The sequence below is a fragment of the Oryctolagus cuniculus genome, chromosome 7 (genome assembly GCF_051225735.1).
Source record: "Oryctolagus cuniculus isolate XC-2025 breed Fujian yellow rabbit chromosome 7, ASM5122573v1, whole genome shotgun sequence".
Classification (NCBI taxonomy): domain Eukaryota; kingdom Metazoa; phylum Chordata; class Mammalia; order Lagomorpha; family Leporidae; genus Oryctolagus; species Oryctolagus cuniculus.
Window position 1 is genome coordinate 135,716,516 of NC_142873.1, and position 14,231 is coordinate 135,730,746.

A 14,231-nucleotide genomic window follows, 5' to 3' on the forward strand; every position below is an offset into this window, starting at 1 on the left:
CATTTTTCTTTTTTTGTTTTCATATTGAACTTATAGTTTTATGCAGGTTTGATTTAATATGTCAGAGAGATTCTGCAGGAAAAGGTGAAGCTGTTGGAGTCAGGGCCCTCCCAGAATCCTGAGGAAGGGGCAGGGCCCTCCCTTTACTCCTCTTCCCTCCCTGCCTACAGGGTGGGGGCTGTTCCCTGATCTGTGGTGGTGGTGGTGCTTGAAAGAGCTGTGGGGAACAGGAGACCAGACCAGGGATGAGTGTGGTAAGGGCACGAAGACCATTTACCAGAATCCACAGCTCTCTGAATCCAGACTGAAGTAAATCAGCAAACAAAAAATGAAACCGCAAGCAGCACCCACCCTTTCTCCCCAACCAGGACTATAGTGGAAAGAGAAAGGATGGCAACTTCCCCAAGGTCATGGCTTGCTCACTCCTGGCCAAGAGAATTAGTGAAGGACAGGCGCTCCCTGAAAGATGGAGGGCATAGGAAAAAGCAAAATAAAATGCCAGGGAAATTGTGTAGCAGTCCAGCCCGGGGCCAGGCCAGAGCACCACCACCACCCTGGGAGCCAGTTACTTTGCCACGGCCTTGACTGCAGCAGCTGCCTCCACTGACATGGTGCGCTGCTTGTTAATCAGGCTCTCTCCACTATCATCCATCTGCTCAGCCTCCTTGCCAAGTCTCCCTCAGAGAGTCAAAGGGCTCACCCTCCCCATCATCCTGGGGTAGTGGTAGGTACCCAGTCTGGATGCCCGTCACCCAGAGGTCGTTCCTGTTGATGTTGAGGACATCCATATTATGAGTTGATGGGCAGATAACTTCATATTTCTTCCCAGCCAGTACCAGCCAGATAGGCTTCGGCATGGCCATGCTTGTCTGTCTTAAAGGAAGACATCTCAACTCTCTCACCTGGCTGGCCTTTGGCCCCGCAGTTATTCTCACGTACTATGGAATACTGCATTGGGAAGGTGGCTGAGGTCTCTGCATCTCTTGTTGTGAAATGCAAGTCATTTGCCATTTTAAGAGTCTTCTGTGGCCGGCGCCGCGGCTCACTAGGCTAATCCTCCGCCTAGCGGCGCCGGCACATCGGGTTCTAGTCCCGGTCGGGGCGCCGGATTCTGTCCCGGTTGCCCCTCTTCCAGGCCAGCTCTCTGCTGTGGCCAGGGAGTGCAGTGGAGGATGACCCAAGTGCTTGGGCCCTGCACCCCATGGGAGACCAGGAAAAGCACCTGGCTCCTGGCTCCTGCCATTGGATCAGCGCGGTGTGCCGGCTGCAGCGCGCTGGCCGCTGCGGCCATTGGAGGGTGAACCAACGGCAAAAGGAAGACCTTTCTCTCTGTCTCTCTCTCACTGTCCACTCTGCCTGTCAAAAAAAAAAAAAAAAAAAGAGTCTTCTGTAACAACTCCCATAAACGTGTGACTCGACCTCATCAGCTCACTGTGAACCCACCCACTGCCTCCCACTTTTTATACTTTTAAATGATTTTTTAAATCAAAGAAAAAAATAACACTGCAACTCAAATTTCAGAGTCCATACTTCTATTTTGTGGGATACTGCTTTGCTGGTTAGTTTCTGTGTTGTCCATGGCTACTTTAACATGTGATAGGGAGTGGGCTTTGTGGCACGTTGGTGAAGTCACTGCCTGGGATACCTGTATCCATATCATAAAGTTGGTTTGAGGCCCAGCTACTCTGATCCAGCTGACTGCTAATGCATCCTGGGAGTCGGTAGATGACGGCTCAAGTGCTTGGGCCCCTGCCACCCACATAGGAGACCAGGATGGAGAGTTCCTCGCTCCTTGCTTTGGCCTGACCCAGACCTGGCTGTTGCAGCCAATTGTGGAGTGAACCAATGGATAGAAGACACATCTCTCTCTTTTGCGCTGCCTTTCAAGAAAATGAAAAATGAACACACACACACACACACACACACGCAGTGGCATTTAAGTAGTTGTGCCCAAAACCATATGGCCACAAGGCCTAAAATACTTACTGTTTGGCCCTTTACAGAATTATCCACCCTTCAGTTTTCACCCATCCTTCTCTCCATCTCCTCTGCGGCGGAATGTCCTCCTCCTCCCTGAGGCCTCTCTCTCCCTCTGTCCTCTTTGTGTTCCTCCTCTGTTCCTTCTTCCAGGTCTTTTCTCCCTCTGGATATGCTCAAGAACTAGCCAGCTGGAAAACCAGCTTCGACTTCAAGTCCCTCATGCTGCTGCTGCCTGTCCCTGCTCTGCCTACACCTAGCCTTCCGTTTATTCACCCTCATCCAGACTCCTGCCTCCAGCAGTCCATGAAAGCTAGTCTTGCTGAGTCATCAGTGAATTCCTAGCCGCAGGATCCTGTCATTTCGCCTGTCCTGTCTTCCTTATTTGCTATGATAGGCCATATGTTCTTCATGCCCTTTTCCTTGAGACCTCTTTTCTGTTGGCTTCAGGGTGTTCTTTGCTTCTCTTCCTGCTTCCCCAGCCAGTTCTCCTGCCTTCTCAGCAGGGGGTTTTCTTTTCCTGGTGTGTTAAATGCTGGTAACTTGTAGGGGCTCTGTCCTTCTCTTCATACAAGAGCTGTTATTTTATTGGGTACCTGCTATGTCCCAGTCAACTATGTTACAGTGCTTCACACAAATTATTCCTAATCCTTACAACAACTCTAAAAACATGTTATTTCCTTCTTGTTATTAATAAGGAAATTGAAACTTAATGAGTTACAGTAATTTTCCTACAGTTACACAGTATGTGGCAGAGCTAGGGCTTGAACCTGAGCTTGCTTTAATGTACAGGTAAGGTCAGCTTATAATAATCATCATCATCATCATCTGTGAACCAAAATCTCCCGCCATAGACTTTCCATTTAGCTTGCAGCCTATATGTCCAACTCTCTATTGGACATTTCCACCTGGAATTCTTGGCAGTACTTCATACTCAACTCGTCATCTCTCTCTTACCACCACCCCCCTGCATCCAGCCCCACATTAGTAGCTGGACCTTCTGTCTTGTCATCCAGGCCATGGTCTTGGGTCACCTCAGCTTTGCCTCTCCACCCCTCCATTCCTCAGCTTACAGCTGTCATGACAGCCAGTCATTTCTCCCTCTTACTTTCTCTGGAATTCATCTCTTAGGATGTGCACTGCCACTTCCTTGTTCAGGCTCTTCTCATCTCTCTTGGACTGTTCTCTCTCTTCTCTTTATTTCTGTCCCTTCCACTGTCTTACTCTTCCACTCCATCCTCCACAAGCTACCAGAGTAATCTCTCCAAACCCCAGATCTGATGGTGTTACTGTCTTGGTTAAAACCTTCAATGGCTCCCAGTTCTCATACTAAGGAGTCTTAACTAAGGAGGCCTTGCCTTGTTTTTCTCTCTTCTCCTTCTGTCTCACATGTTGCAGGTGTTCATGGTTCACTGGGCCAGCACTCGTTCAGCTCTCGGGCCGTTCTCGTGCTGTTCCCTTTTCTGTAATAGATGCCTTTTCCAGGTTTGTCTGAGGACCATCTTTTCAGCTCATCCCTTAAAATAAACAGGTAGGCAAAACACATCCTCCACTCAGAGAATGCAGTGCTTGATTACTTGAGGCCCTAACACCCATGTGGGAGACTGGATGGAGTTCCAGGCTCCTGGCTTTGGCCTGGCCCAGCCCTGGTTTGTTATGGGTATTTGAGGAGTTTGTTATGGGAAGTTGGAAAGATCTTCAAACTAGTGGATGGAAGATTTCTCTTTGTCTCTGTTAGCCACTGTGACTTTCAAATAAATAAAAGTAAATTAAAAATAATACCACAACTTGAAGTCTATGCGAATGAGGGGTCTTCAAAAAGTTCATAGAAAATATGTATTATGACAAAAACTACATAGATTTCAAAACTTTTGCACTAAAATGTACTTATATTTTAATTCCATTTTCATCTATTTTTTGAAGTACTCTTATAATGCCAGAGAGTTGACTAAGTATTTAATGAAACCTTAAAGCAAAGTTAAGATTTTATTTGAATACAGGTCATTTTAATATCTGTTACTTTTATTTTTATTTTTTAAGGTTAATTATTTATTTGAAAAGCAGAGTTGGAGAGACAGATTATCTGTCACCTTCATTTGGAATATTCATCTACACACACACATACACATACACACCACACGTTTCTCTTCTCTGTTATTTATTATGTGTTATCCAAGTGTGATTTGATAACAGGAAGGTTTCCTCACTTTGTTGAAGGTTGTTTTCTGTGTTTAGTTTTTTTTTTTTTTTTTAAGATTTATTTATTTATTTGAAAGGCAGAGTTACAGAGATGCAGAGGCAGAGGGAGAAAGGTCTTCCATCCACTGGTTCGCTCCCCAAATGGTTGCAATGGCCAGAGCTGAGCTGATCCTAAGCCAGGAGCCTGGAGGTTCTTCTGGGTTTCTCACACAGGTGCAGGAGCCCAAGGACTTAGCCCATCTTCCACTGCTTTCCCAGGCCATAGCATTAAGCTGGATCAGAAGTGGAGCAGCTGGGACTCAAACCAGCGCCCATATGGGATGCCGGCAGTGCAGGAGGCGGCTTTACCTGCTACACCAGAGCACCAGCCCCTCTGTGTGTATGCTGAAGTCCCATTTGCATCATCCACATCTGCTGGGAGGTGAACACAGGGGAAGTTAAGCCACAGATAGTTCTTCTTTCCTATCAACAAGGTGTCCTCTGTCTGCCAGGTAAAGCGGTACCAGTGCACCTTCGAGGGCTGTCCTCGCACCTACAGCACAGCAGGCAACCTGCGCACCCACCAGAAGACTCATCGAGGAGAGTACACCTTCGTCTGCAATCAGGAAGGTTGTGGCAAGGCCTTCCTCACCTCTTACAGCCTCAGGATCCATGTGCGGGTACACACGAAGGAGAAGCCATTTGAGTGCGATGTACAGGGCTGCGAGAAGGCGTTCAACACGCTGTACAGGTCAGTCTCCTCTGCTCTGCTCTGACCTTGTGACTGCAAAGCTCTTTTCTGCCTGTGCAGGAGGGAGGTTCACTTTCAGAACTTCAAAGAGCACATCTAAACCCAGCTGTTATAACCCACTGGAGGAGCTTGCTACTTTACGATGCCATATCCTGAGTTGGGTAAAAATGGTAGTGCATGCGAATTTAGATGTGCGTCTCCTGGAGTGACATTCTGGCCTGGGGATGGTAATCAGCATGGAGTGTGCCTCCTCTTGGCTCACAGCTGTTGTACTAAGGCTTCTGTAATTTTTCTCCATACCTTACCCTGAATACAACTCTTTTCTAGCCTGAAAAATAGGGAGTATCCCATTTGGTAGCCTTTTCTCATTTTTCACTCTTGGATTGGGAGATGTATATTAGACTTCGATACTGGGTATAAAACAACAGAAATATTGGCTTAAAAAGCACTCATTGTGTACTGTGCAATTTTCTAGGTGCTGATCCTCCCAACAGCTGATACGTGAACAGAAGCACAAAGAGGTGCTGTCGCTGGCTCGGATCCTCCAGCCTGGAGATTGTGGGGCCAGGATTTCAATCCCAGGCAGTCTATCTCTAGAGTCACATTCATACCACTGTGCTGTTTACTTCTCCTAATTTTCTCTTTTGACAAAAAAGTTTGGGTACTAACACATTACAGGTGTAGAAAATTCTTCGGTACTTGAACCTGAAGCACACTCAGCTGGCCTGGAGTGGTTCTGCAGGGCATTGTGACAAAGGGAATGTCTCTGGGGTGTTTTGCAGGCTGAAAGCACATCAGAGGCTTCACACAGGGAAAACGTTTAACTGTGAATCTGAAGGCTGCAGCAAGTACTTCACCACACTCAGTGATCTGAGGAAGCACATTCGAACCCATACAGGAGAAAAGCCATTTCGGTAGGTTTTACTGGTTTCTGCTTGTCGCTAGCCAGGTTTCAGCTGAGTATCTTGATATGCTCTAGAAATTTTTCAAAGGAGACAGAAAACTCACTTGACGAGTCCTGTCTTTGGTAGTGTTGACTCACCCAGGATGCCTGCGCCTACTACAAAGGAATGCAGATTCCATGGACATCTGTAGATTTTGCTTCATTTTTTTTTCTGTTTTAAACATTTGTTGATATGTACTTAGGTAGTAGGTCCTTTTATTAGTACTAGAGAAATACCAACAGGCAAGTTAAAAGCTTACTCTGATGGAAAAGAACTCCAAGTTCACAGAAGTTTTTGAGGCTGTGAGATGCTCCAAGTGCATTAAGCACAGAGGAAGGACACCTACCTTAAAACCAAGGTGTGGACAAGAGGGAGATGAGCTGTGGGAATGTTTAGGTTAGTGGTGCAGATATTGTATTTTGTTATCTGTTCATTTGTTGCTTTGTAATATGTCATGTATATATATATAGATAGATACACATACAAGATCACCCTTTTTTTTTTTTTTTTTTTTTTTTGACAGGCAGAGTGGACAGTGAGAGAGAGAGACAGAGAGAAAAGTCTTCCTTTGCCATTGGTTCACCCACCAATGGCCGCCGCGGCCGGCGCACCGCGCTGATCCGATGGCAGGAGCCAGGTACTTATCCTGGTCTCCCATGGAGTGCAGGGCCCAAGCACTTGGGCCATCCTCCACTGCACTCCCTGGCCACAGCAGAGAGCTGGCCTGGAAGAGGGGCAACCGGGACAGAATCCGGTGCCCCTACCGGGACTAGAACCCTGTGTGCCGGCGCCGCAAGGCGGAGGATTAGCCTAGTGAGCCGCAGCGCCGGCCAAGATCACCCATTTTTATGTATGTGTGTCCAGATATATAAATATGTGTATTTAATAGTACATGTTTAAGCTATGCATAGCACATTGCACCACCTAGGTACTCAGTGGGTGTTCAGAAATAGTTGGGGGATGATCATATGACATTTTTTATGAAATAAAGAGTATAAGTTATCCCCTAAATTTTGGTAGTAGATAGTGCTGTTATCTTCATGGCATCCAATATGTTACCTGACCATTCTCAAATCATTCATCTCCTCACAGGACACTTAGAAGCAATTTAGAAGTCTTCAGGGAAAGTCAACTCTTAGACACCAGTTAAATGGAATTGTGTTTTTAAATTACAGATGCATTACTGAGTCATGATCCCTTTAAAGGCAAGAGCAGTTAGATTCTTGTTGGCTACAGAGGCTGTGAAAGTTAGGTTATTTTTTTCTCCTATAGGCTGCTGATTTCTATCTAGTTACATGCATTTATTTTTCTGACGTTGAAAACTGCTAGTTTTTCTTGAATGTTAGGTAAGTATTCAGATACAATGATGACTATATGTAATTAAAAATGAAAATGCTTTAGAGAAGTGGTTTTTTGTTTTTTTTTTTTTTTTTTTTGACAGGCAGAGTGGACAGTGAGAGAGAGAGACAGAGAGAAAGGTCTTCCTTTGCCGTTGGTTCACCCTCCAATGGCCGCCGTGGCTGGTGTGCTGCGGCCGGCGCACCGCGCTGATCTGATGGCAGGAGCCAGGTACTTCTCCTGGTCTCCCATGAGGTGCAGGGCCCAAGCACCTGGGCCATCCTCCACTGCACTCCCTGGCCACAGCAGAGAGCTGGCCTGGAAGAGGGGCAACCGGGACAGAATCCGGCGCCCCGACCGGGACTAGAACCCGGTGTGCCGGCCCGCAAGGCGGAGGATTAGCCTAGTGAGCCACAAAACCGGCCTAGAAAAGCTTTCTATTTAAAAAAATAAGAGTTTATAAGAAAATAACATTCATATGTAATTACTGACTGTCTGCTGTGTGCAAGGAGCACAGCAAACGTGACTAGCTACATGGACTCTGCCCTCCAAGAGTTGGCAGTCTGGGAGGAGAGGTGACAGATAAATAAGATTCAAAGGAGAGATGCCATAAAGGAGACCTGAAGATAATAAATGTCTTAGTAGTCCTGAGGACAGGAGGATCACGTGTAGCTTGGTTATCAAGAAAGCAAGAGAAAAAGGTATAACTGAAGATTGTAGTCATTACAGTTTATCTGTTCTAATTTTAATCTAATGTTACATTTCAACCTCATGCATATATAAGGGACTCTTTACCCTCTCTTTATAGTCCCAGTGTTTTACTAGTAGTAGATTTTCCATATGGACTATTGCTGTCAGTGGAGTTCTGTTCAGAAAGTTTTTGGTGACAGGGCCCTCAGCCTGTGCTTTACCTTTCTCCTATTAGGCAAGAAGTGCTTGTCCTGGGCTCTTGGCTCCCTCTACTTGCAGCTGTGCCACCTTCCTTTACCCAGGACTTACCCTTCTCACACCTCTAAAACCAGAGACACTGATCTGGTCTTAGTGTCCTCAACAATCTTTTTTTTTTTAAGATTTATGGTTCAAGATGATGCTCCACTTTTTTTTTTTTTTTTTTAATTTATTTAAAAGAGTAACAGAGAGAGGTCTTCCATGCACTGGTTTACTCTCCAAATGGCTGCAACGGCCGGAGCTGAGCCTATCCAAAGTCAGGAGCCAGGAGCTTCTTCTGGATCTCCTTCATGGGCCAAAGACTTAGGCCATCTTCTACTGCTTTCCCAAGCCTTAGCAGAGAGCTGGATCAGAAGAGGAGCACCCGGGACTAAAACCAGCGCCCATATGGGATGCCGGCGCTTCAGGTTGGGGCTTTAACCTGCTGCTTCATAGCACTGGCCCCTGCTCCACTTCTGATTCAGTTCCCTGCTAATGTGCCTGGGAAAGCAGAAGATGGCCCAAGTGCTTGGGCCCCTGCATGCATATGGGAGAACAGGAAGAAGCTCTGGGCTCCTGGCTTTGGTCTGGCCCAGCCCTAGCCATTCCAGCCATTTGGGAAGTGAACCAGCAAATGGAAGATATCTCCCTCCCTCCCTCCTTTCCTCCTTCTCTCCGTCTCTCTCTCTCTCTTCTTTCTCTCTCTTCCCCTCTTTCTGTAACTCTGCCTCCCCCTCTCCCCCTTTTTTTAAAGATGTATTTATTTATTTGAAAGGCAGAATTACAGAGGGAGGAGAGAGATCTCCATCCACAGGTCTACTCCTCAGTTAGCTGTACGGCTGGAGCTGGGCTGATCCAAAGCCAGGAGCCAGGAGCTTCCTCCCGGTCTCTCATGTGGATGCTGGGGCCCAAACTCTTGGGCCATCCTCCGCTGCTTTCCCAGGTGCATTAGCAGGGGGCTGGATTGGAAGTGGAGCAGCCAGGACTTGGACTGGCACTCACATGGGATCCAGAACCACAGGTGGCGTATCACCCACTACACCATAGCATCAGCCTCCTATAACTCTCCCTTTCAAATAAATAAAAATAAATACTTAAAAAATAAAATAGAACAAAATAAAATAGATTTCTTTATTTGAAAGGCAGAGTTGGGGCCGGCACCGTGGCTCACTTGGTTAATCCTCTGCCTGCGGCGCTGGCATCCTATATGGGTGCCGGGTTCTGGTCCCGGTTGCTCCTCTTCCATCCAGCTCTCTGCTGTGGCCCGGGAAGGCAGAGGAGGATGGCCCAGGTGCTTGGGCCCTGCCACCCGCATGGGAGACCAGGAGAAAGCACCTGGCGCCTCGCTTCGGATCAGCATACCAGCCATGGTGGCCATTTTGGGAGTGAACCAATGGAAGGAAGACCTTTCTCTCTCTGTCTGTCTGTCTGTCTCTCTCTCTCTCTCTCTCACACACTCACTGTCTAACTCTGCCTGTCAAATAAATAAATAAATAAATAAATAGAAAGGCAGGGTTACAGAGAGGGAGAGTGAACCATCTTCTAGTTTACTCCCCAAATGACAGTAGTGACCAGGGCTGGGCCAGGCTGTAAGCAGGAGCCTGGAAGTACATCCCAGGCTTCCATGAACTTTGGCCATCATCTGCTGCCTTCTCAGGTACATTAAAAGGGAGCTGAATCGGAAGTAGAGCAAACAGGACTTGAACCACAGTGCTCATAAGGGATGATGGCCCATATGAGCCATCATATTGGCAGCTTAACCCACTGTGCCACAGCCAGCCCCAGTGTCCTAAACATGTGTTTTAGTTTGTGTTTGGTGATGTTAAGGATGAAGGTCTGTTAACTAGTAACTCCTGTTTCACTTTGCTTCAACAACTTATTTAGGTGTGATCATGATGGCTGTGGAAAAGCATTTGCAGCAAGCCACCACCTAAAAACTCACGTCCGTACACATACTGGTGAGTGCAGGCTAACTCTTTTTCACCCTAACCTTCATCGCGTCTGTAACTGTGTTTCTGTTGAGACCTGTAGAGCTGTGTGGAGAGAGTGAGCCTTATCGGCATAGGCGTCAGCTATAATGTTTGAGTTTCTTTCAGAAGTGAAAAAAATCTAAAGGTTGGATTTAGGAATCCAGTCTTCAGGAATGACGCCAGTACAGAGAAGACTCTAAGGAAGCACCTGTGAAGAAATTAATCTTCTCTCTAAACTTCCCAGGAGCGGGCCAGTCCCCGTGCTTTGCTCCATGTTAACTTTTAGGTCTGAAATGATTAATAGGTCATTTATTCAACTTTTTAACATCTGTTACTCAAATACTCATAAGAACATTTACTTCTCTCTGTTAGGGAAAGGTAGATTTTTTAATCCAGTACAATGACTTTATGATAAAATTAACCTCCTTTGTCATTCTTGCAGGTGAAAGACCCTTCTTCTGCCCCAGTAATGGCTGTGAGAAAACATTCAGCACTCAGTACAGTCTCAAAAGTCACATGAAAGGTCATGATAACAAAGGACACTCATGCAATGCACTTCCACAACACAATGGATCAGAGGTGTGCAGTGTTCTTGTCTCTTGTTTTGATCTGGGCACCACAGAAGAACAATTGTTTGTGCATAGCAATAAAAGGTTAAAATGTCTTCTCTTTATGTTTGTTAGTGAGAAGGAAGAAATCGGGGTCAAGATCTATGTTTTTGCTTTGGGGTGGTAGAAGCAAGAAATTCCACCAGGCCCCCTGTGCTTAGTGTGTTTCACCTCCACCTCATTCCATCAGGTGCTCCTGAACCCAGAGGTCTCAGAATGGCTTTCACAGGGTTAGCCAGAATCTCTTAAGATACTGTTATGTTCTTATTCATAACTGTGAAGTGCCAAAGCCATACATGAGTTGGAATGCAAATTACTATTGCTTCACACAGCGATGAACCCATCCTTGGAGATCCAGGAAGTCTGGAGGGTCCCTTGCCCTTTTGATCTGTCTACATACCAGAAAGTTTGAGAGTCACTGGCTTACGACTCTGAACCACAGAACATGCCTCTGTAGTTTTAGGCAGTGTTGCTTTTTTTTTTCTTTTGTTCTTTACCAAGCCCCTTGTCCATATTCTTCCAGTCCCACCCCTCAGCTCCATTCCAGAGAGACCTTGGGATAAATTTACTGATACTACTTTTTTTTTTTTTTTTTAAGATTTATTTACTTATTTGAAAGGCAGAGTTACAGAGAGAGAAGGGGAGACAGAGAAAGAGAGATCTTCCATCCACTGGTTCATTCCACAAATGGCCACAATGACCAGGGCTGGGCCAGGCTGAAGCCAAGAGCCAGGAGCTTCTTCTAGTTCTCCCACATGGGTGCGTGGTCCCAGCAACTTGAGCCATCTTCTGCTGCCTTCCCAGAAACATTAGCAGGGAGCTGGATCAGAAATGGAGCAGCTGGGACTCAAACAGGCAGGTGCCCATATGGGATGCCAGCACTGCAGGGGGTGGCCCAACCTACTACACTACAGCACTGGCCCCTGCTGTTACTAGTATTTTTTTTTTTTTTAAGATTTATTTATTTATTTGAAAGGCAGAGTTACAGAGAAGTAAAGGTATAAAGAGAGGTCTTCCATCTGCTGGTTCACTCCCCAGATGGCCATAATGGCCAGAGCTGTGCCAATCCAAAGCCAGGAGCTTCTTCCAGGACTCCCACATGGGTGCAGGGGCCCAAGGTCTTGGGCCATCTTCTACTGCTTTCCCAGGCCACAGCAGAGAGCTGGATCAGAAGTGGAGTAGCCGGGACTTGAACCAGTGCCCATATGGGATGCCGGCACTGCAGGCTGTGGCTTTACCTGCTATACCACAGCGCTGGCCCCTGTTACTAGTTTTAATGTGATGTCTTTCAAACCCAGAAATTGAGTACCTTTATTATCTTACTATTTTATAGATAAAGTCTTTCAGCTCTTCCTTGACAATTTATTTAGAATTTGATCACTTCTTCTGGTTGCTTCATTCAATCCACTATAGTTTTTTTGCATGGATTATTGTAATAAACTACTAAGTGGGCTTCCTGGCACCTTGTCCTATCTTCACAACCACAACCACACTGTACCAGCCCATGTTCCTTGGATTTCTGATCATTTTTTTTAAAGATTTTTATTTATTTATTTGCAAGGTGAAGTTATAGACAGTGAGAAGGAGAGACAGAGAGAAGTGTCCTCCATCTGCTGATTCATTCCCCAAATGGCTGCAATGGCCAGAGCTGCACCAATCCAAGCCAGGAGCCAGGAGATTCTTCTGGATCTCCCACATGGGTGCAGGGGCCCAAGCACCTGGGCCATCTTCTGCAGCTTTCCCAGGCCATAGCAGAGAGCTGGATTGGAAGAGGAACAGCCAGGACTCAAACGGGTGCCATTTGGGATGCTGGCGCCACAGGCTGAGATTTAACCCAGTGCACCATAGTGCCGCCCCGATCACTCTCCAGTGGAGAGAATCTCCTCTCATCACAAACTTGATCTGTACTGCTTGAACTGTCTTGCTGCTGTGCCCTCACATTGGTGTCTATAGCCTGGTCTCTCCCTGAACTTTAGAATTGCATGTTCACTATCCCCATTTTGAATGATCAGGTTCTTAAAGAACATAGAATAATTTTTGATTTTTGAAGATTCAATGGACTCTAATTCTGTGGCTACTAATTAAACAATAGAGGGCCACTTTAAAAGGGCTTCTCTCAGGGCCAGCACTGTGGTATAGCGGGTGAAACGTCTGCGTGCAGTGCCCATTCCCCATATGGGTGCCAATTCAAGACCCAGCTGCTCCACTTCCAATCCAACTCCCTGCTAATGTACCTGGGAAAGCAGCGGAGGATGGCCCAAGTTCTTAGGCCCCTGCACCCACGTGAGAGACCCAAAAGAAGCTCCTGGCTTCAGTGTGTCCCAGCACTGACTGTAGTGGCCATTTGGGAGTGAACCAGTGGATGGAAGATCTCTTTCTCTCTCTCTCTCTCTGAAATTTTGCTTTTCAAATAAATAAAAAATATTTTTTCAAAAAGGACCCTCTCCTCTCCAGTTTTATTAGTAATAACTACCATTTATTGAGTGTTGAATATGGGCCTGGCACTGTGCTGAGTGCTTTTATATGGGTTGTCCTGCTCAGAAGAACTCCAGAAGTCAGTACTACTAGTATCCTTCCCATTACGGACAAAGATAACAGAGGGAAAGAGAAATTAAATAACTTGCTTAGGTATCCAGAACTTAACAGTTATTCTAATTTAGGCACATAGTCTGATTCTAGACTCCAGTTCTTTCGTTGGTGTCATAAAAGACAAAATAACGTTATTTGTAAGAACAGGCTGTGGGCTACAGCTGCCTGAGTTCAAATCCAAGCTCCCTTGCAGAACACATGACCTTAGGCAAGTGACTTCTTTGTGGCTCAGTTTAAATGTATTAAAATTTGAGAGAAATGTTCTGCTAAGCTTCATTTATGAAATCGTAGTCAGTTTTCTCATTTTTATAAAAATCCAAGGATAATTTAGCTGCCAGCATTAGAGTACCCCAGTGCCCAGTCCTCAGACCTCACCTCTGGTCTTTGCCCATTCTCCAGCAGATGGAAATGTCTTTTAGTCTTGAGCTCTACAAGCCATCGTTTTTCCTTTGCGTCCCATGGTGGTACCTCCATCCTGGGCCTCTCCCTGAACTCCAGTCTTGGCATATGCAGCCACCTACTCCACATCTCCACCCAGATACCATCTGCTCATCTCAGCTAACATGTCCAGACCTGTTTCTCCTACAGTCTTCCCATCTTAGTGAAGAGCAACTCTGTTTTTCTCATGACAGAAGCCATCTAATGCAGCTGTAGGAAATCTTTTTTTCTGCCAAGAGCCATTTGGATATTTATCATTCGTGGGCCATGCAACGTTTTTAACTTAAAACTTAGCCTGCTATAGCTTTATTGAATTTCAAGTCCTGCCTGCAATTGCTTTTTTTTTTTTTTTGGACAGGCAGAGTGGACAGTGAGAGAGAGAGAGACAGAGAGAAAGGTCTTCCTTTGCCGTTGGTTCACCCTCCAATAGCCACCACGGCTGGTGCGCTGCAGCCAGCGCATCGCACTGATCCGAAGCCAGGAGCCAGGTGCTTCTCCTGGTCTCCCATGC

General features: G+C 46.2%; 1 protein-coding gene across 4 annotated transcripts in view; it reads left to right on the top strand.

The window, feature by feature from the left end:
• Positions 1–14,231, top strand: part of MTF1 (metal regulatory transcription factor 1) — a 60,463-nt gene that overhangs the window by 26,358 nt on the left and 19,874 nt on the right. For all 4 annotated transcript variants that reach the window (XR_016210183.1, XR_016210184.1, XM_002720705.6 and 1 more), the window contains exons 3-6: positions 4,668–4,906; positions 5,689–5,820; positions 10,000–10,073; positions 10,528–10,664. Coding sequence is in view for 2 of the 4 variants with exons in the window: in XM_002720705.6 (XP_002720751.1) it covers positions 4,668–4,906; positions 5,689–5,820; positions 10,000–10,073; positions 10,528–10,664 (582 nt within the window). In the remaining 2 variants the exon portion in view is untranslated. The remainder of the gene's footprint in view (positions 1–4,667; positions 4,907–5,688; positions 5,821–9,999; positions 10,074–10,527; positions 10,665–14,231) is intronic.